Genomic DNA, 22,834 nt, shown 5'->3' with positions numbered 1-22,834 from the left:
GTGTTTTTGGAAAGAAAAAAATATATACTATATACATACCCCGACAGACTGTGGGAAAGGAGGTGGGGGCAGAAATGTGGAGGTGTAAAGGTAAATTATTCCTCTACAGCTGCAGACATCATACATTGATAGAATGTGGTTGGGGTGGAGCTCGAAGGAGGAGATGTAGAGGGGAAATGTTCCTCCATAGCTGCGGCATTGTACCCTGTAGGTGTAGAAGTTAAGACTTCTTCACAGAGTTGCAGACACTGTACACTGGATCTTAATAAGCTGTCTAGAGACAAAGGTCTCGTTCACATGGGACCTTGATGAACGCATAGCACCATGTTTGACTTTTGATGATGTTTTATTGGAAAAATGCCAACCATTTTCAAGCAACACCATGCTATCTATTTCTTGCAATTACATGATTACAATACCTCACTGGGAGATACTAACTCTGTACCTTGATGTTAGTGGTATCAAATAGTAACTCTGTACCTTGATGTTAGTGGTATCAAATAGTTTCAAGACTAGTTTTGTAACACGCCAACAGATGTCAGCACAAGGCTGCATGCCCAGTCACAGGGAGCACTGACCTTCATAACCAAAATACATTGTCCTGTGTACATCAGGAGCTGTGCAACTGGTGCTATTCTGACCACGTGCATTACCACGTCTGCTATTTCATCATGGACAGCAATGATGTCAATGATGACAACAACGGCAATGCTGCAATAAGTCATTCAAGGTGTTTTGAATGACAAGCGCGCTTCAAGAGCAATCACACGTGCCACTCAAAACACCTCAAATTACTTATTGCAGCATTGTTGCAAACTTGTCAAAGTTTAAGTAAACTTGTCATAGTCTCTGTGGCAGATTTGCCCAGTTTCACGCAGAATGTCACACTTGCTCTTTGTTCTAACTTGCTGTCCATGATGAATTTGCAGACGTGGTAATGCACGTGGTCAGAATACTACTTGCAAAGCCCCCAATGTACACAGGACAATGTCTTTTGGCACAATGACTTATGAAGGTCGGTGCTCCCTGTGACTGCGTGCAGCCTATTGTTGCCATCTGTTGGCGTGCTACAAAACTAGTTTTGAAACTTTTTGATTTCACCTTGTAACACAAGAGGGGCTGAGTGACACCATGATTAGCATGATGTCACTCGTAACTAGTCGGCATTGCTGGATAACGAAAGCATGGATAGAAGTCAAACATGGTGCCATGCATTTATCAAGGTACATGTGGCTGTTTATAATTTACAGAGTAATTATAGGTTAAACTTATGTTTTAAAAAGGAATGGTAGCTTAGAGTGCAGCATCAGTTGTTGCCATAATGTGAAATATGCACATTTGTCCTCATCCAGCACTGACAGCCACTGAAATCTTCTTGGTTGCTTCTTTGACTTCTCTGTTCAGCCATTGGGTGGCCACTGATGGTGAAGTAAGTCTTGCACCAGCTGGCTGGAGTTACATTGTTCCAGAACATCTCATACATGCAGAGAATTGGCAGCGAATGTATATTGCACTGTGTATGCGTAGCAGGCAGGGGCACACAAATAAACATTTCCACACAAAATCAGAACAAGTTTTTTTTTTGTATGCTTTTTCTGGCAAAAAGCTTTACCTCCTAGCAATTTTATAGGCCTTATGTCTGTTTTAAGTATTAATATTTAAAACAATGTCGGGAAAGTTGTATGGCTGGAGTTCTGCTTTAAAGCGTTACACAGTTAGACACTGTTGGAAGTGTTTTTTTCACTGCTGTACACAATTCAGGTTTGCTAATTGTTCAAAAATAATTATATATTTTCTGCAGAAAAATAAGTTTAATATAAGCATTCTAACTAGCTTAATATTTGTCATTGGAGAATAACAAATGTGAAATAAAGACTACAGCTGGTCATACTATTATAGATTTATTTTATTCAGCCTGCAGGCAGAATGAAAGAAATCTAACAGATTCTTTTATCCATGCTAAACAGTGCTAATGCATGAATCTCCTCCACTGGCTATTGTATTCTGACAGCCAGTACCAATGGCTATCAGAATACTGAAAGAGTGGCTACATTTGACTGGACGAATCCCCCCTGATCGCTATTGTTGTATATTGACAGCCAGCACCCTCGGCTCTCAGAATAACAAAACAGTGGCTGCATCTGATAGAATGAAGTCACCGATTTGCCAACAATTTGCATCCAGTTCCTTGCATAAAAGTCTATTGAATAATTGACTTTTGCCAAGCTGGTTAGTACTGGGGCACCCAAGGCTTGAATTTTGGTTCATTCAGCAATAATCTGACAAAATTCAAACCATGTATGACAACTAAGGCCCACGTCACACTTAAGATCATGTTACTGGTGAGAACTTAGCAATAACAAGATCAATTAACAATGTGCAGACAGAACGCTAATCTGCTTTATATGTGTTCCTCCCTCACCAGCTGGATAAGCGGGGAGAGGCTCCCTGGGTGCCAAAGATGCCACAGAAAGTCCACATCAAAACAACTCTAACTCATCCAGTCGGCAAGGGAGAGACATATGTGAGCATGTGAGTAGTGATGGCCGAACGGTTCGCCCGGCGGTCGTTTCGCGGCGAATTTCCGACTTTCGCCGTCCGCGGGTTCGAACGCCTTTTTCCGTCGTTCGCCCCGGCGGACTTACGTGTTTAATGTATACAAGAACTTTAACCTTTCGTGACACGTTTATCATGTGTTACAGGACAACCAATTGAGACATGACAGCTCATGGACACTTGGACATTCCCCCTAACCTATAAATACACCCGATCCGGTGGCCATTTTACATTCTTTCTTCTGTCACTGTAGGGAAAGGATCCTGTGTGGAGTAGGGACAGAGAAAACGCTAGCTATTTGGTACACAAAAGTTCTTTTCAGGACTGGTATAGGTGTTAGGTCAGCAGCCTGAGTTTCTTTTGTCAGTTTAGATAAAGGGACAGAGCGCTGTATGCTGCTATTTTAGGGACAGCTCAGCCAGATTAGTCTTTCTTCATCATCATCATCATCATCATCATTAGCTGTTACTATCAGGTCCACAAAAGAGCTGTTCCAGCTAATCGTTCCAGCCTACTCTTTTTTGCCAATTTGTATAGGGACAGGCAGGAAGCAGTGTGTCAGGCAGTGAGGATAATTTTAAAGACTTGCTGTTACTATTAGTTCCACAAAGGTTCTTTTCAGGACTGGTATCAGTGGTACGGTAATAGGCTTGTACACGTATAATATTCTTTCTTCCAAATATAGAAAGAATATTATACTTGACTGCTGCCCTTCTGCTGCAGTCTGCTAATCATTCACAACTCACTTGTTCCACAAAGCTCTTTATCAGGACTGGTAACTTGGTCTGTCTAGGGTGCTACGGTACATAGGCTTGGGTGCGGTACAGTCTGCTGTTCTGTAAGGACCGCTATCGGTCCACAATAGATAGGGTTGCCGTGCACTACTGCTGACCGCTGCCCTATACTGCAGCAGTCCTTCAGCGGTATAGGGACTGACGCACAGTCTGCTAAACACTAATACACAACCTGCTTGGTCCACAAAAGTTCTTATAAGGACTGGTAACTTGGTATAGGGTGCTACGGTACATAGGCCTGAGTGCGTTACAGTCTGCTGTTCTGTAAGGACCGCTATCGGTCCACAATACATAGGGTTGACGTGCACTACTGCTGACCGCTGCCCTATACTGCAGCAGTCCTTCAGCGGTATAGGGACTGACGCACAGTCTGCTAAACACTAACACACAACCTGCTTGGTCCACAAAAGTTCTTATAAGGACTGGTAACTTGGTATAGGGTGCTACGGTACATAGGCCTGAGTGCAGTACAGTCTGCTGTTCTGTAAGGACTGCTATCGGTCCACAATACATAGGGTTGCCGTGCACTACTGCTGACCGCTGCCCTATACTGCAGCAGTCCTTCAGCGGTATAGGGACTGACGCACAGTCTGCTAAACACTAATACACAACCTGCTTGGTCCACAAAAGTTCTTATAAGGACTGGTAACTTGGTATAGGGTGCTACGGTACATAGGCCTGAGTGCGTTACAGTCTGCTGTTCTGTAAGGACCGCTATCGGTCCACAATACATAGGGTTGCCGTGCACTACTGCTGACCGCTGCCCTATACTGCAGCAGTCCTTCATTGGTATAGGGACTGACGTACAGTCTGCTAATCACTAACACACAACCTGCTTGGTCCACAAAAGTTCTTATAAGGACTGGTAACTTGGTATAGGGTGCTACGGTACATAGGCCTGAGTGCGTTACAGTCTGCTGTTCTGTAAGGACCGCTATCGGTCCACAATACATAGGGTTGCCGTGCACTACTGCTGACCGCTGCCCTATACTGCAGCAGTCCTTCATTGGTATAGGGACTGACGTACAGTCTGCTAATCACTAACACACAACCTGCTTGGTCCACAAAAGTTCTTATAAGGACTGGTAACTTGGTATAGGGTGCTACGGTACATAGGCCTGAGTGCGTTACAGTCTGCTGTTCTGTAAGGACCGCTATCGGTCCACAATACATAGGGTTGCCGTGCACTACTGCTGACCGCTGCCCTATACTGCAGCAGTCCTTCATTGGTATAGGGACTGACGTACAGTCTGCTAATCACTAACACACAACCTGCTTGGTCCACAAAAGTTCTTATAAGGACTGGTAACTTGGTATAGGGTGCTACGGTACATAGGCCTGAGTGCGTTACAGTCTGCTGTTCTGTAAGGACCGCTATCGGTCCACAATACATAGGGTTGCCGTGCACTACTGCTGACCGCTGCCCTATACTGCAGCAGTCCTTCATTGGTATAGGGACTGACGTACAGTCTGCTAATCACTAACACACAACCTGCTTGGTCCACAAAAGTTCTTATAAGGACTGGTAACTTGGTATAGGGTGCTACGGTACATAGGCCTGAGTGCGTTACAGTCTGCTGTTCTGTAAGGACCGCTATCGGTCCACAATACATAGGGTTGCCGTGCACTACTGCTGACCGCTGCCCTATACTGCAGCAGTCCTTCATTGGTATAGGGACTGACGTACAGTCTGCTAATCACTAACACACAACCTGCTTGGTCCACAAAAGTTCTTATAAGGACTGGTAACTTGGTATAGGGTGCTACGGTACATAGGCCTGAGTGCGTTACAGTCTGCTGTTCTGTAAGGACCGCTATCGGTCCACAATACATAGGGTTGCCGTGCACTACTGCTGACCGCTGCCCTATACTGCAGCAGTCCTTCAGCGGTATAGGGACTGACGCACAGTCTGCTAAACACTAACACACAACCTGCTTGGTCCACAAAAGTTCTTATAAGGACTGGTAACTTGGTATAGGGTGCTACGGTACATAGGCCTGAGTGCGTTACAGTCTGCTGTTCTGTAAGGACCGCTATCGGTCCACAATACATAGGGTTGCCGTGCACTACTGCTGACCGCTGCCCTATACTGCAGCAGTCCTTCATTGGTATAGGGACTGACGTACAGTCTGCTAATCACTAACACACAACCTGCTTGGTCCACAAAAGTTCTTATAAGGACTGGTAACTTGGTATAGGGTGCTACGGTACATAGGCCTGAGTGCGTTACAGTCTGCTGTTCTGTAAGGACCGCTATCGGTCCACAATACATAGGGTTGCCGTGCACTACTGCTGACCGCTGCCCTATACTGCAGCAGTCCTTCATTGGTATAGGGACTGACGTACAGTCTGCTAATCACTAACACACAACCTGCTTGGTCCACAAAAGTTCTTATAAGGACTGGTAACTTGGTATAGGGTGCTACGGTACATAGGCCTGAGTGCGTTACAGTCTGCTGTTCTGTAAGGACCGCTATCGGTCCACAATACATAGGGTTGCCGTGCACTACTGCTGACCGCTGCCCTATACTGCAGCAGTCCTTCATTGGTATAGGGACTGACGTACAGTCTGCTAATCACTAACACACAACCTGCTTGGTCCACAAAAGTTCTTATAAGGACTGGTAACTTGGTATAGGGTGCTACGGTACATAGGCCTGAGTGCGTTACAGTCTGCTGTTCTGTAAGGACCGCTATCGGTCCACAATACATAGGGTTGCCGTGCACTACTGCTGACCGCTGCCCTATACTGCAGCAGTCCTTCAGCGGTATAGGGACTGACGCACAGTCTGCTAAACACTAACACACAACCTGCTTGGTCCACAAAAGTTCTTATAAGGACTGGTAACTTGGTATAGGGTGCTACGGTACATAGGCCTGAGTGCGTTACAGTCTGCTGTTCTGTAAGGACCGCTATCGGTCCACAATACATAGGGTTGCCGTGCACTACTGCTGACCGCTGCCCTATACTGCAGCAGTCCTTCATTGGTATAGGGACTGACGTACAGTCTGCTAATCACTAACACACAACCTGCTTGGTCCACAAAAGTTCTTATAAGGACTGGTAACTTGGTATAGGGTGCTACGGTACATAGGCCTGAGTGCGTTACAGTCTGCTGTTCTGTAAGGACCGCTATCGGTCCACAATACATAGGGTTGCCGTGCACTACTGCTGACCGCTGCCCTATACTGCAGCAGTCCTTCAGCGGTATAGGGACTGACGCACAGTCTGCTAAACACTAACACACAACCTGCTTGGTCCACAAAAGTTCTTATAAGGACTGGTAACTTGGTATAGGGTGCTACGGTACATAGGCCTGAGTGCAGTACAGTCTGCTGTTCTGTAAGGACCGCTATCGGTCCACAATACATAGGGTTGCCGTGCACTACTGCTGACCGCTGCCCTATACTGCAGCAGTCCTTCATTGGTATAGGGACTGACGTACAGTCTGCTAATCACTAACACACAACCTGCTTGGTCCACAAAAGTTCTTATAAGGACTGGTAACTTGGTATAGGGTGCTACGGTACATAGGCCTGAGTGCAGTACAGTCTGCTGTTCTGTAAGGACCGCTATCGGTCCACAATACATAGGGTTGACGTGCACTACTGCTGACCGCTGCCCTATACTGCAGCAGTCCTTCAGCGGTATAGGGACTAAGAGTTTTGTCACAGGGTGATTTAAAAAATGACAGGCAGAGGAAGAGGCAGGCCCTTCCGCAGGGGTGGTAGGGGTAGGGCAGGAGCAACAGCCTTGAGCCAAAGTGGGAAGTTGCAGAAGGTGCGTTCAATTACTTTAAAGGACGCACCAGACTTGGTTGAGTGGCTCACTCAGCCTTATTCTTCTGCACCCTCCTCATCCTCTCGATCTGCACCCTCTTCTTCACTCTCTGCTATGTGCACCCCCAAAGACACTACCACCAACAACACCACCACCACCACATACCTTCCGCTTGAGTGCAAATGGGGGCCTTCATGCTCCAGTGTTTTAATAGGGACCCCCGTATAAAAAGCATGAGGGTCAAGGACCAGTACTGGGTGGCAACGTACTTAGATCCCCGGTACAAACACAAAATGGCGGAAATGTTACCGCCGTCGCAGAGGGCTGTCAGAATGCAGCACTTCCAGGCCTTGCTTCGAGAAATGCTGCATTCTGCTTTTGCGTGCGCTGGCAGAGGAGCAATTCCCACTCCCAGAGAAGGATTTGCGGGTACCAATCCAACAGCGCCTGCAAGAAGAGGCCGGTTTGAAGATGTGTTGGTGACTTCGGATATGAGGTCATTCTTTCAGCCGACCCATCGACAGGTGTCATCCGGATCCAGCATCAGGGAACGCCTAGACCGTCAGGTGTCCGACTACATTGGGTTAACGGCCGATGTGGACGCTCTGAGGAGTGATGAACCCCTAGACTACTGGGTGGGCAGGCTTGACCTCTGGCCAGAGCTTGCCCAATTTGCAATCGAACTGTTGGCTTGCCCCTCATCCAGTGTCCTGTCCGAAAGGACGTTCAGCGCAGCAGGGGGGATTGTGACCGATAAGCGTACTCGCCTAGCTCACGACAGTGTTAACTACCTCACATTTCTAAAAATGAATGAGGCATGGATCTCGGAGGAATTCAACACATGTGATCAGTAGACCATGTATATGTCTATAAACAATTTTTGGAATCAAGCACACAGACCTTCTTAATTCATTTGGCTCACTTCCCTGACCCAAAAAAGCACACCGTACTATATGCCCCTACCCTCCTCTTTGAAGAGGTTGAGCGGTGTCATATTTCTACTGGGGCTGCTTATTATGAGGGGTTCCCACCATCCCTGTGCTGTGCTGACTTCCTCCTGGGTGTTCTTATTATGAGGGGCTCCCACCATCCCTGTGCTGTGCTGACTTCCTCCTGGGGGTTCTTATTATGAGGGGCTCCCACCATCCCTGTGCTGTGCTGACTTCCTCCTGGGGGTTCTTATTATGAGGGGATCACACCATCCCTGTGCTGTGCTGACTTCCTCCTGGGGCTGCTTACGGTGCTGCTGTCAGCGCTGTATGTCACGGAGCTGCTGTCAGCGCTGTATGTCACGGAGCTGCTGTCAGCGCTGTATGTCACGGAGCTGCTGTCAGCGCTGTATGTCACGGAGCTGCTGTCAGCGCTGTATGTCACGGAGCTGCTGTCAGCGCTGTATGTCACGGAGCTGCTGTCAGCGCTGTATGTCACGGAGCTGCTGTCAGCGCTGTATGTCACGGAGCTGCTGTCAGCGCTGTATGTCACGGTGCTGCTGTCAGCGCTGTATGTCACGGAGCTGCTGTCAGCGCTGTATGTCACGGAGCTGCTGTCAGTGCTGTATGTCACGGAGCTGCTGTCAGCGCTGTATGTCACGGAGCTGCTGTCAGCGCTGTATGTCACGGAGCTGCTGTCAGCGCTGTATGTCACGGTGCTGCTGTCAGCGCTGTATGTCACGGAGCTGCTGTCAGCGCTGTATGTCACGGAGCTGCTGTCAGTGCTGTATGTCACGGAGCTGCTGTCAGCGCTGTATGTCACGGAGCTGCTGTCAGCGCTGTATGTCACGGAGCTGCTGTCAGCGCTGTATGTCACGGTGCTGCTGTCAGCGCTGTATGTCACGGAGCTGCTGTCAGCGCTGTATGTCACGGAGCTGCTGTCAGCGCTGTATGTCACGGAGCTGCTGTCAGCGCTGTATGTCACGGAGCTGCTGTCAGCGCTGTATGTCACGGAGCTGCTGTCAGCGCTGTATGTCACGGTGCTGATGTCAGTGCTCTGTATTACGGTGCTGCTGTCAGTGCTCTGTATCTCCTGCACCCTCTTGTTTGCCTACCCTGGTCCCTGACCTTCCCTCTCCTCCATTGCCTTCATTAGCTCCATAGTCCTGAATTGTCAGAACAATTTCCCAAATAAAAAAAAAATGCTTGTAGTTATCGATCCCAAATTCACCTCATACATGTATTATGCTATTGTCCAGGTGGTGGGACTACGTGCTACCCCCTAATAATTACCCCGTGGCCGCAAATTCGACCTAAAGGTTTGCGAAATTCGCCTCCCATTGAAGTCAATGGAGCCCGCGGCGAACGGTCGTTTTCGCGAACGTTTGTGCCCGTTCGCGTTTCGCGTTCGCGAAACGTCCCGTCGGAAGTTCGTCCATCACTACATGTGAGCGCTTCACCCCCCTGCTGTGTCTTCTGTATCAACTGAATTATTTTCTAAATGTACATAATATAATTGGATATTACTATTTTATAAGTAAAGTTGATCCAGGAAATATCCGATTCCCTGTTGGGGGATCAGGTAGGAATTTCCTGGAGCAAATTGGATCATGCTTTATTGTTGTTTTTTTGTCTTCCTTTGGATCAACTGGGTATAGGATATTGTATATCAAGGGTGTCAAAATGGAAGCCCTCCAGCTGTTGCGGAACTACAAGTCCCATCATACCTCTGCCTGTAGGAGCCATGCTTGTAACTGTCAGCCTTGCAATGCCTCATGTGACTGCATCAGCTGGAGGGCCGTCAGTTTGACACATGTGGTGTATATGGAGGTTTTCTATTTAAGTGTATATTTTTTTCTATTTTGGTCGAATTGAATGGACTTTTGTCTTACAGCAACCTGATTAACTATGTAACTATTAATTATGAATTTCAATTGTGATACCAGTCAAATGATATTTTTATTGAGGCTGATTGTGCACTTCCTACAAAACTGCAATAGTCCTAATTGAAGAAGACAATGAGCAATGTGTGATGTTGAAGTCTGATTAGCTGTTAAGGGAAATGTACATCACTGCTCTTTATATTGTATCAAATAAGCGTTTAAAGCAAATCTGTTATGTATAAAATGACAGCAACAGTGTGCAGAAATGCAGATTGAAACAATGCATAAATCACTTTTTTATTTTTTTCAAACTTGTGTTGAATTTGCTTTAAATCAAAGCAAAATCCAGTAATACTGGTATCTTTTGTTTAAATATCCAACCCTACAGCAGCTATGGTGAATTTATATAACACTATAACATGCTGAAACAGAAACATATTCATTTATCTAATTAATGAACTGTTGCATTTCCAAATGCTCTTTTTTTGTGAAGTTTTTTTGTGTGCATTTAACGCTTATGCTCTTTTTTGTGCATTTAACACTTATCATAAATCTATGATGTATGCAGTGTATAGATATGATATGCATAAATATGTCCGTAGATATTTTAATGCAAATACATTCATAATGATATCCATAAAAAATGTACTAGAGACAAAAGTTCACTATGAAAGACATCCATTTTACTTATTTATCTGCAAAATACAAATTTTACCTTGATACCAGCAGGAGAAACGCCTTCAATTTTTTATCCATATATGTTCACTACAGACAGCTGAATAAGGTCCCTTAAGATATACAGATGTATTTAATTTATATAACATCCTGCCATCTAGGGGCGACAAAGTCCAGCTTATGCCGCTGTGAGCTTCTGTTATTATTGGTTAGAAAGAAATGTTTGTTCTCCCTCTTTTACAAACTTTCCATTTAAAATACTAATAGAAATAAACTACAAAATAAAATTCAAATTATACATAAAACCAACTGAAGCACTCCAAGCAAGAACAATATTATTTTGACTAGCACAAATGCGTAAAAAGTCAAAGCAGGAATGGATAACTCTAATGTTTAAAAGACAATGGGTGTTTTATTAAGTGTTAAATTCCAGTATCACATTCTTCCAGAAGTCTTGGATTGCTTAATATCTTTGGTTAAAATAGGGGTGATTTACTATTTTTTTGTTTTTTTTTGGAGCAAAATAAGGACAAATGTGGTGTAAATAGCTTTAACATTTTACAGTCTTCACTGTATAGCTGGCTAACAACTATAAATGCACACATTTGCCTTCAATGATCCTATAAGTCACAAAATATTGCTGAACATGGGCTTAAAAAGACCTCATGAAGTATATTCTGTCAGTCGTTGATTTTGAAACCAAACCAATCAACCAACTGAGTCATAGTTAAAGAGACAATATCACTTGGTTCCCCCATACCTGAAACTTCTGGGTATGGGACAGCATGTGACCAGGTCCCTGTAGCATTGCCTAGAAACCATTTGCTAGGCCCATATGACTGAGGGTGGGCTGTCACTGGTCCCCTGGGTCAGTGACATTTCTGATTTGAGTGCTGAAGTAGTATAGGTGAGTGTATTGGGGGTTGAGGGATGCTCTTTGCACACACAAACCTCCCTTTTCCCTGCAATGACAAGGTAACAGTGTCTCATTAAGCAGCAAAGTGTAGCAAATTGCCTGTTGTTGCCGACATCCAATCAGATTTCAGATTCAATGGTTTAGAAAACAAAACATAGTATGTGATTGATTGTTCAGCAGTATGGCATTTTGCTTAATGACCAGTTCAAGACCATAGGGTCCTTCTTACTGAAATAGTAGCTGTGAGTGTGTGCACATTATTACTACCAGTGTCCTTGCATTGACTTTTATGAAAGTCGATGCTAAAATTAATATGGAATCTTTAAAAGCCAGTGGTGTGAGGCTTTTACAATAATTGCTAAAAGAGAAAAAATCCCCAAAAATCCAGTGTTGAACCATACATATATCTATTTTCCACTTATTTGGCCCCAAAAATTCTAGTAGATTACCCCCATTGATAATTCCGCAGCTGCACAGCCAGTGTCCAATACTGTCACAGATACAAATATTCTATGGAGTCTTCTATAAAAACTATCTTGTGTAAATGAAAAAAAAAAATACTGTGAATTTGATGACATCACAGCACATGGCACACTCAGAACAAATGAAGTACTCTGCGTTTAGGCAACAGCCTTTATTCATGTACAAGTGGCTTATTAATAATAATAAAAAAAAAAAAACTGAAATAATACATATAATTTAAGTTCCTGAAAGAAACACATGGGAAGAACAACACACATCAGTATTGTTAAATTTATGTTATAGGAGGGAAATAAAAGGCAAACAAAACACATACAGTTATCTGAAAGGGATTTTTCTTTCTAAGAGGAAGATTGTGTTTTTTATACCTCCATTGTACAGTTTACAGGTAATTTATGATTGTAGATCTATGCAATATTTTCTAAGTTTTGTATACTCTGGGGTGTTTCATTTGAAAGTGTGAAAGTGTAAATGTTGGGCTTAAAATCAAATTTTAATTGCCACTACGCTTATTTTCAGTTCAATAAAAGAAAGTTGCCTTGTTTATCTTCATTGTTATATATAGCACAAGTCTAAATGGTAACTGTTAATACCACCTGAGGCTCTGCCCCAAAAAATGCCTTAAATACAAAGGGATTGCAATAAAAGCAAAACAATAAAATAGCATTGCCAGCACAAAAGCTGGCAAGGTACAATTCAGTACGTTAAAAAAATTTCACTTTACAGAAAGTGACTTCATCACAAAATTGTGCTTTCGATAACTAAACCGGATCACCTTAGAGGTAGGCAAACTTAAGCTCTCCAGCGGAAATACATATCCCAGCCCGCCACTGGCTAGCAGGATGTGCTAAGACTTGCAGTTCAATGACAGCTAGAGCATCACAGGTTGCCTTGATATTTCTTCTCATTCATTGAGTTTTGTTCTCAGTTACAAAAACTGAGGGCAGACTGTCATCCATTTTATCATTCATTTGTCTGGACGCCCCTGTGAAATCTTATGTACTAAACTAAGCTCTGCTACAATTGCACTTACATTTTCTGCTGGTTACATGACTAACGATATTTTGCACTGTCATTAAAATGACAAACGTCTTCAACTACGGTTTGCTGTATGTGTTGCTGAGTTGCTAGGTAAACTTCAAATATGGCTATATATCTTGTAGTTTTTTATTTTTTATTTATTTTTTTTACAATTCCCTAGAAAGAACCCTTCAAAAAGGCAAGTTACTGCTAACAATACTCGTAAACTCTGTTATATTTGCATATCATGGACACATCAAAATGTTAAAAAGGTTTATCACATGGAACATGGTTTCATAGTTATTGTTAGTAAAATGTTCGTAAAGTTGGCCATACACAGGAATTTGAGTTATTTGCAGGCAAATCATCCAACTATCCATTGAATATATATATCTTTTTTTACTTAACAATCACATCCTCTAGGCACTACATAGTATATTGTAAAAGCATTGTATTGATCCCTATAAGCTTTATCATTGCATCACAACAGAGTTTGATGCACATTTTGGAGGGAAGGGGTGCAACCTTTTGCATATGCAAACGGCTGTAAAAGTAGAACTGAGCTGCTGTGACCCCTACCCTCCTTCAGGGACTCAGAGGATGATAATTTTATTCCAGTGAGTTAGGACACTTTTTATGATCTCCCTCTTCTCCCCATGCTGAGTGGAAGTTATTGGAAGCCTCAACAGCCACACAAAAAATACACCGTGCTCCTGATTCTAATAAGAAAAGCAATACTAGGGGGGCACAGTGCTATAGAATCTCACTATTGAGATCCCATGCTGTTGTAACCCAAAAATGGTGGTAACTAGTGTTAGATATTTAAAGAATTAGACCCTGCTGCATTTGCTTTTCTATGAATGGCAGTGCCCCTAGATTATTGGTTATAATAATCATTCTTGAGGCATAGATTATCTGATTATCCAAATTATTTAAATTGTTGATACTTTTCTCTCTATATAAGGTCAGCATACTCTTGGTTCCTTTAACTGATACATTCCAACCAATGTCATACAAAATAAATGCCCTTTGTGTATTTATGTACAATGGATGTCAGCTCACCCAAGTAAATACAAGTGTAGGGTTAAGTAAAAAAAAAAAAAAACAACTTAACCTTGATGGTTATCCTTGGGATATCACTAACCTTGATCTCAAAATGAATGCAGTTTAACAAAACAGCTACCCACATACAGTTTGCAGCAGCACAAGAATGAATTGTTCCCTCCCCACTATGAACGATAAAACCCTGCTAGCTCAATGTTTATTTTATATTAGAATGCTGTACACAAGCTTGTTAATTTTCACAGATTGTTCTTAAAGAGTCTGAATAATAGCTCATATAATTAAAAATACACATAAAAAAAAAAAAAAAAAGACTTTTACAAAGAGAAAACAGTTATTTCAATTAGCAAAAGCATGGAGTTCTTCATGGACCGGGGCAATATTTTTTTATATTTTATTTTATACAAAAAAAAAAAACTTGTACTTTTTTTTATTATTCAAGGACTTTAAAATATTAGCCAAGCTATCAAGGAAAAAAAACACATTTTGGCTTAAATTACCTACAAAAAGCCACAAATGTTTGCAAACTTCATTTAACTTTTTATATGAAAATAAGCAAAAATGTAATGTACATAATTTATATCTTTTATATATTAAGTGATGTATACCCAGAAAAGAACAACTAAAATATGTAAACTGCCAAAAACACTGAGAAGTATGACCCTACTTTTGTTCAGATAAGTGCCATTTTTAATTTTTATTTTATTTTAATGTATTTCTATGTGTTTTCAAAGTTTACATCAGTTAGGTGGCCCAGCCGATCAACATTTCTCCATAGCCACCCGCTGCTGGGTTTGTCCAAAACTTCTGTACATTTGACCATATGTTGCATGACAGCTGCTTTCTCTTCTAGAAAAAATTTGCCAGTTCTGGCAAAAGTTTCCTTTTTTTTTTTGTCTATTTACATGTAAATAACGTTGAACCTGCAACATAACACTATCTATTGTAACATACATTTTGCAAAGGGAGCACAACAGTGAAAAAAAGAAGTTAGCTTCAAAACCTATTTTGTACAAGTTTTCTGTTGATAGCTTAAGTGCTAAGCTTGTTCTTTCAGCAGTTCACTTTTCACTTTACCCCTAGACTGAATCACTGAGGCATTTAAAAGTACTTTTACAAAACAGAGTACCTGACTTTATTTTTTTTTATTTCCCCACACACGGCACATATAAAGTATATCGACCCACCCACCCTGCCCCATTCCCATTAAGGTATAGCACACACACTGCAAAAAAAAAAAAAAAAAAACTAATATATAATGATAGTATCATGTTGCCCATCCTTCAGAGAGCCGCATGCGCTTGACTGAGGGGCTTTCTCTTTCGTCCGGCGATGGTCTGGTGAGTCCAATGGGGGAGTGAAAGTCGTTTCGGTGGTCTTCTCGGTCACTTCCATCGTACGAACTGCTACAGCTGCTCAGGCTGTCAACAGGGGACCTCCCAGCCTCGTGGCGCGTGTGATGGGGATATCCCGAAGGTGTTGTGGTACGGTCTCTAGGAGGAGAAACAGGTTCTGACTTGATGTGGAGGCTTTGAGCAGAAGGCAGGGAGAGATTTGTACTCTGAGATAAGTGAGTGCTAGTGCAAGCTCTGTAGGAGGAAAGGAAACGCAGTTACAGAATGAGGAGGCTTAAAACGCCTCTAAACTCACTAACTCACAAAACAGACACTTTAAGCAGCAAGACCAAACATTTCTCATTTATTTTTCATAGATTTACACCAATGGAGCTTATTTAAACTGTTCCTTGCTTACACTGCACTCCAGGTCCCCCCTCTCTTCACTAATCACCTACTATTAGTAGATGTAAAATATACCAAAAAAAAGGTTAGGGTTTGTACTTAATCTCACCCTGTTTTTTGCCAAGTAGATACTGAGGAATATTGTGCAGCCAAAATCTGGTGAGAAGATTAGTCTTGCAATAGACTGGAGTGACTTTTTGCAAGATTCCACTCTGCATTCCCGAGGAATGTTCCCAGAAAGGCAGAAATGTCCTTCTCCACAAAGGGGTGTAAAGTAAGTGTAATGCCGCATACATACGACTGGACTTTTCAATGGACTAGGTTCGACAGTCTTCCCGACGGACTTTCGGCAGAGGTCCGACTGACTTTTCTGAACGGAATTGGCCACACACGACCGGACTAAGTTCATTCGAAAGTCTGTTCATTTTGAACGTGATGACGTAAACGGGACTAAACAAGGAAGTTCAATAGCCAGTAGCCAATAGCTGCCCTTGAGTCATATTTGGTCCGTCGGACTAGCACACAGAGGAACAGTTTTCCCGATTTTTAGTCCATCGGACTTGAGTCTGTCGGATAGACTTTTGGGGAAAAAAGTGCGCTGGAGCCCACACAGGATCAAATTGTCCGATGGATGCCGGTCTGCCGGACCAAGTCTGCCGGAAAGTCCGATCGTGTGTACACGACATTAGTCTAGCTTTTTACAAGTAACTTTGACACCTGCTAACAGGTGACTTATAAAGGGGGAGGGAACCAGGGAAATTTGAGCAGAATCAGCTGCAGTAGCTCACAGTAACCAATCAGATCTTAGTTTTCCCACGAGTTAAAAAGAATGTAAGATGAACTGACAGGTTGCTATATCTTAGTGCAGTTTTCATACTGATGTTTGCTGTGGAAGATGATATGTCTTTGGAACAGTTATACTAAAACAGTGCTATATAAAGCTGTTGATAGTAATAATTAGGGGAGGACTTAGTAGGGGGGCATCACCAGGGCTGCTGTTATAAATCACAGGCCCCATACAGCCTATCTGACAGGGCCCCCCAAAAAAATATTAAAATTATATTTTCATTAAAAAAACATTAAATTATTATTGTCGGGCAGCAGGGGGGGATCAAATCCTGGACAGGGATAGGGATTGGTGAGGGGTGGGGGGCTGGCAATTACAGCAACTGATCCCCTGTTTGTCTCTCCTTGCAGCAGCTGAAAGCCAATGGGAGGGAGAGAAGAAGAAGCCAGCTTTTAGCTGCTACAAGAAAAGACATCCAGGGGATCGGCCTCCCTGCTTTATCAATCACCCTCTCTACTGCCCATATCCGAGTTCCCTGCTGCCTGGGCCTCCCTGCTGGCCTGGGCCCCATACAGTAGGACTGGTGCTACTCCCTTGGGCATCATTAATAAGATATGTTAGGCTGGTGACTTTGAGTAGAGAGACTTCACTATTCTTCACCATTCAGACACCCATCAGAGTGAGACATGCACAGTCTGTGACAAATGCTGACCTGCAGTCAGAGACAAAATGCTTGGCCCTTATAGGACTACCCACTTTCTCATTCAGACCATGTTCTCCCTCCAAAAATTACTGCAACATGACCAATGTATCCTTTTCAGTCCTTGTTCACCTGCCATGGCAATTGGGGTGTTGTAAAATTGGTGTTTTTCTCCTGTTAGGGGGAGAGCAATAAAATATTTGCCCTGTGATTTCTAGTTATGCCCCTGAATATAGTTTTAACTGAGGTCTGTAGGAGTAGTCACCAGCTCAAGATGTGATGGGAAAACTTTCCAATAGGGACAGACAGAACTTCCAAACCATCACCCCACTATGCTAAATACAATATTTTTTTCTGGATTTCCACCTTAAGTACTTTAAAATGATGTATATCCTATGCATACTGCCTTGTTCAAGGCTACATACAGCAACCCTTAACAGCCAATTAGTAAAAAAAATTGCCACTTATATCACTTCAAAAATTCCACTTTATTGAATAGAACTGACAAGTAATAAAATAGTTTTATTAGCGAATTTCGCACTGGTTAGTAACTGTCCTTGGGTATAAAAAAAGTTTAAGAAGTGACAAGCACACAGCAGGCATGCCAGCCATTTCTCTAGTTTTATGCTACGTTTGGTCAGCTGCTTAAAATGTCATGTCAAGTTTTTACTTTAATTACATTTGGGGATAGGACGCATATGGAATGTAACTGGTAAGCACAGAGCTATTTGTTTGATTTCTTAGACAACCTAAAATAAAATTTGAATGAAAGAGCTACAATTACCATTAACAAACTTGCAGGTAAAATTTCTTATATTTGAGGAAAGACTTCATACAGAATAAATAAAGATCTCAAGCCAGTGTTTGAAGACCCAGGATTGCACAGGAAGATAGCGAATAATGGTAAATGATCTCTAAGAATCTAAGAATTCCCTTTTGAGATTAAGTATAATGGTGCATGAGGATGACATATTTCATAGAATGGGATGCTGCAACTCCTTCTTCACCTTTTTGTGTGTATATAGTAAATATATGGTATATATATATATATATATATATATATATATATATATGTATATGTATATATATATATATATATATATATATATATATATATATATATATATATATATATATATATATATATATATATATATATATATATATATATATGTATATATATATATATATATATATTTATATATATGTATATGTATATATATATATATATATATATATATATATATATATATATATATATATATATATGTATATATATATATATATGTATATATATATATATATATATATATATATATATATATATATTTATATATGTGTATATGTATATATATATATATATATATATATATATATAATCTTTCTGTATGGTTATCTGTCAGTTTAAATGCAATGAGAGAAGCTAGTGGAGTTCTTTGAGTTATTCTTTAATTACATACACAAATACATAATAACCTTAAGCATTCATAATGAATACTCCTAAAGTAAGTTGTAGCAGTTAATATTAGCTATGCTGCCCGATATCACTGACTGAACAGCAGTTTAGGCTAATACAAGATAATCTTGCTTGCTGCAATAATTTGTCTAAAAGTGCCCCCTGCTGGCAGATTATGCAATGTGCACATTAAACTATATTGTACACAATAACAATCGTTGCCCTTATTAAAGTCTTGGATGCACATTTAAATTCATGTAAATGATGTTTAGGTAAAATAATGTTGAATGTAAGCTAAGTAATTGAAGTTCAAGCAGATTTAGCCCTCTAATTTTCCTGGTATCCATTGCCACCTTGAGAAAGAGTGAGAAATCCAACATTTTTGAGTTGTCCACAGAACAAGAGTCAATAGGAAATCTTCAAATGGGGACACTTGTTCTGGAGACAACTGACTAGGATGGAAATGACCCTTACTTTAGAAGAGAGATACACTGTGTAGGTTGTGTACACCCTATTCGTTTACGTCATCATCCTATGCAAGTATGGTAAGGAGAAAACAACAACATAGGGCTCTTTCACATGGGGCAGATCAGTGATGATCTGCCCCGTGGATATCCACTTGCTCAGCGAGGATCACTCCATCAGGAAGATGACAGGTCTGTCCCTGCACACTGCGCAGGGACGGACATGTCGGAGCACCGGTCTCCCCTATGGGAGATCGGATGACAACGGTCCGCAGAGTCCGTCGTCACCCAATCCGATGACGGATGGAAAAGTAGGTTTTTCCTCCATCACACTTTTTCGGATCGGAGCGGGTCGGATGTCTGAAAAACTGGCGGACCTGAAGTGATACGTAGTGTGAAAGAGGCCTAAAAGTTACCTAAAATGTTCCACTCTTGCCCAGTTCCCTGCATTGTGCATATAAAGGGTGTGTGTAATTTATAGTTTTAGTTCCTAATGCTCAAAAGGATGAGTATCTTCTGCACTCTATAAGCCAAGTCTTATTGATTTCGGGAATATAAATTGTCTGGCCAAGTTTCATTGGCCCATTTAATTGTTGCTTCTTCCTAGAAATGAGTCAACCACAGGTATATTTGCTCAGGACATAAACCTGTATGCTCAGCTGGTATAACATTCTGCTATTATTCTAAAGAATGATAGTCTACTGATGGGATCTTTCAAAGGCCAGCTTAGGTGCACATATTCTTTACCTGAATTATCAGGGGACCTATTTTATCTAATAGAAAGCGGGTAATAAAAGCTTCTCACAGTTTTCATTTCTACATATACTGATGAATCTTTTGCTTTTATGTTTAGTGGTTCTTTAAGTTAGAATTGAAAAGACTGCAACATTAATATCAAGTGCAAATGTTTATTTTCCCTATATAGTCATACATCAGAATTACAGCTAAAACAAAATGCCTTTTACATTGGACCTGTCTGTAATTAGCTGCAACAAACAAGCACTTTGAAAAATATATGTTCTGGATACTGGCGTTTTGTGACAATAACTTTAAATTATCAAGACCCTAAGTACTCATGGTAAGATAATTACCGGAAGATATCAAAATGCTGGCCAGAAGGATTACAAAGAGCACAGTGCATTGAAAACCATATGTCATTAAATACTTATTGTCTTTGTCTACCATGCAATTGTGAACCACTTTAGAGCTCTGCTTGTGTGCTCTTCTTCCGGAATAAATGTTGCTCTACGCTAAGCTGATTTGGCATGCTCACTCTCATTAAGGTGTATGTAGATTACATGTGTTTGTCCTTGTTTCCAGTAGTAGGACCTCTGACTTAAGCCTAAACTTATCTGCCCACTAAAGCACAAGTAGCCTTACAAAAAAAAAATACTTTATACCTACATACACATGTAATAATTCTGTCCTATAGCAGATATTGAAGTTTGTATTATATGGAACACTTTAACATTTTTATATAACTGCGTGCAAACTATTTTTAAGTCTGTAAAGTGTAAGTATTCCTGTTATCAAGCTCTTTGTCATGGGAAGAATATGAAGGTTGTCATAATTGACTAGTACTTCTACACATGCATAAGGGCCGGGAAAATAAAATAAAAAGTAAACAAAAAAATAACCTTTGTAGATAGGTATGTAAAAGTTTCATTTTTTTTTTGTCTCATTTGTGCTAAAAATGAACCTGTGCCGAAATTGTGCACACTAAAGTATTTACATATTCTGAACAAGTAGAAAAATCATTTTAAAACAAGCCTTCATTCATTTCTGTATGTATAGGCATTGTCATCCCTCCCAAATGTTTGAGATGGGAAGAAGGGACACCTATTAGCAAACGTATGCAGGCATAGGACACACTCCATGCCACACCCACTTAAAGGAGAATTGTACAAAAGAAATGATTAGTTGAACCCACAAGTTGCTTCTTTTTTTTTACCACTACTATTGCTTTATACTGGCCTTTGACATTTACAAATCCAGCAATTTAGAAACTGGATGAAAGGTTTAGCACCGTGAAACATTTTTCGATAGCTAAATAGTGCATTTTATATACAATTTTATAGATCAGGCCAAAATGAGGAGGAAAGAGAGACAGAGGGACTTTTTTCCAAATCAGGGACAGTTGGGAGCTATGGGCATTGTGGAGAAATTTCACAAGAAGGGCAAAGAAATCTTAGCTCTTTCCTATTACTTTCTATTGCAGCAGACTTTCTATTGCAGGTGTCTCTGCATGGTTAGAAACCAAGTGAAACCCAACTTCAGATTATTTTTTTCTGTGGTCTTTGAGGATCTTTGAGAATGAATTACTTCACAGTATAATCAGCTACTGAGGTAAGGGAGAGCTTGCGTTAAATCTTTTTCTATTGTTTGTTAGGCATATGTAATTACGTTCAATGTCCATAAGCTTGGCACAGGTGTACGTTAAAGCTTTTGTTACCCCAACACTTTATATTCCTGTAAGAGAAAGTATCCTGTTCTCTTTGATTGCTTCCTTTATGTGAAACTTCTGGTGTTCCTGCCAGTCCTGCTTTCCTATTAAAAACTGACCACACTAAACAAGAGAGCACAATGTGATCAGTTCTCTAGCTATACTGGGAACTCAGTGTGCTCTCCTCCCATGATCAGACTTGTCCTGACATGTCTTCGTTGCACAGTCATTCCCTGGGAAGCTCAGTGTGCTGCTGATTTTCCTCCCACAGCTCTTATGCAACTGAGAACAGAAGGTATGTGATCACGTATAAAAAAGGGAAAAAAGCAGTATTTATAATGTTCTTTTATACCTATACAAAAATGTTTTTCCTTTCATTTAAATTTTAAACTGAATGGGTTGTTTTACAGGGTGAGCGTTTACAATCAATTTAAATGACAGCTAACATTGTTCAACAGGATGCACACCAAGGTGACAAATATGAAATATATCACTTTCCTTGCAAGTATATGTAATCTTACCTATAATGTTTGAATGGTATTAGTAGCTCTTTCACAACAAGTAACATTTTAGGTTTACTGGTCTTTTACGTGCGCAAGGGAATGGTCTTACCTCTAAAAATGTACTGTAAATCGGTAAATGTCACAACATGGAAAATTATGTTTTATTAAACCCTAATATAATATCTATAGCATTTGAAAAGTGTGTAAAAATGCAAAGACAAACCAAGGGTGGTTCTTAACAGGAATGGCACTATACTTACGTATAGTAGGCTCTAAACAAAGTCATTCATGGAAAAATATGCTTTTCTGGGTCCAAAAACAAAAGGAATTATAATGGAAACATGCAATCTGCAGGTCCCATATGCTAGTACTTTTGTCATGTTACCATCTGACATTGTAAACAGTCTAATGTTATATCACATTGTACCTAGGGACATAGCTTACCCCAAATGGCTGAGAGCGGATGGAGGCATGTTATGCAGATGATGTTGTTGCCAGCCAGTAACTGAGCCAAGGTGAAGGGCGCTGCTATTAAACCCAGAGAGAGATGACAGGTCTGCACTGCTTAGGGAATATTCTACAACAGAAATGAACAAACAAAGAAGTGCGCAGGTTAGTGTTTCAGCAAAATGGATACATATTCTC

The 22,834-nt window shown here is 41.2% G+C and overlaps 1 protein-coding gene across 16 annotated transcripts in view; it reads right to left on the bottom strand.

Annotated features, from left to right (window-relative positions):
- Positions 1 to 10,605: 10,605 nt before the first annotated feature.
- The window catches only part of MEF2C (myocyte enhancer factor 2C), a 367,493-nt gene continuing 355,264 nt past the window's right edge, over positions 10,606 to 22,834 (bottom strand). For 12 of the 16 annotated variants that reach the window (XM_077462418.1, XM_077462422.1, XM_077462415.1 and 9 more), the window contains 2 exons: positions 22,634 to 22,766; positions 10,606 to 15,686 (listed from right to left, as the gene is read on the bottom strand). In XM_077462418.1, coding sequence (XP_077318544.1) covers positions 15,365 to 15,686; positions 22,634 to 22,766 — 455 coding nt within the window. In that variant the 3' untranslated portion in view covers positions 10,606 to 15,364. The remainder of the gene's footprint in view (positions 15,687 to 22,633; positions 22,767 to 22,834) is intronic. The other 4 variants (XM_077462420.1, XM_077462428.1, XM_077462426.1 and 1 more) reach the window with 1 other exon arrangement.

Source organism: Lithobates pipiens, unplaced genomic scaffold (assembly GCF_037356315.1).
Source record: "Lithobates pipiens isolate NorthernLeopardFrog02 unplaced genomic scaffold, aLitPip1_a1.2 Scaffold_3, whole genome shotgun sequence".
Taxonomy (NCBI): Eukaryota; Metazoa; Chordata; class Amphibia; order Anura; family Ranidae; genus Lithobates; species Lithobates pipiens.
Note: the sequence above shows the minus strand (reverse complement) of the source record. Positions and strands in the feature narration are given on the sequence as shown.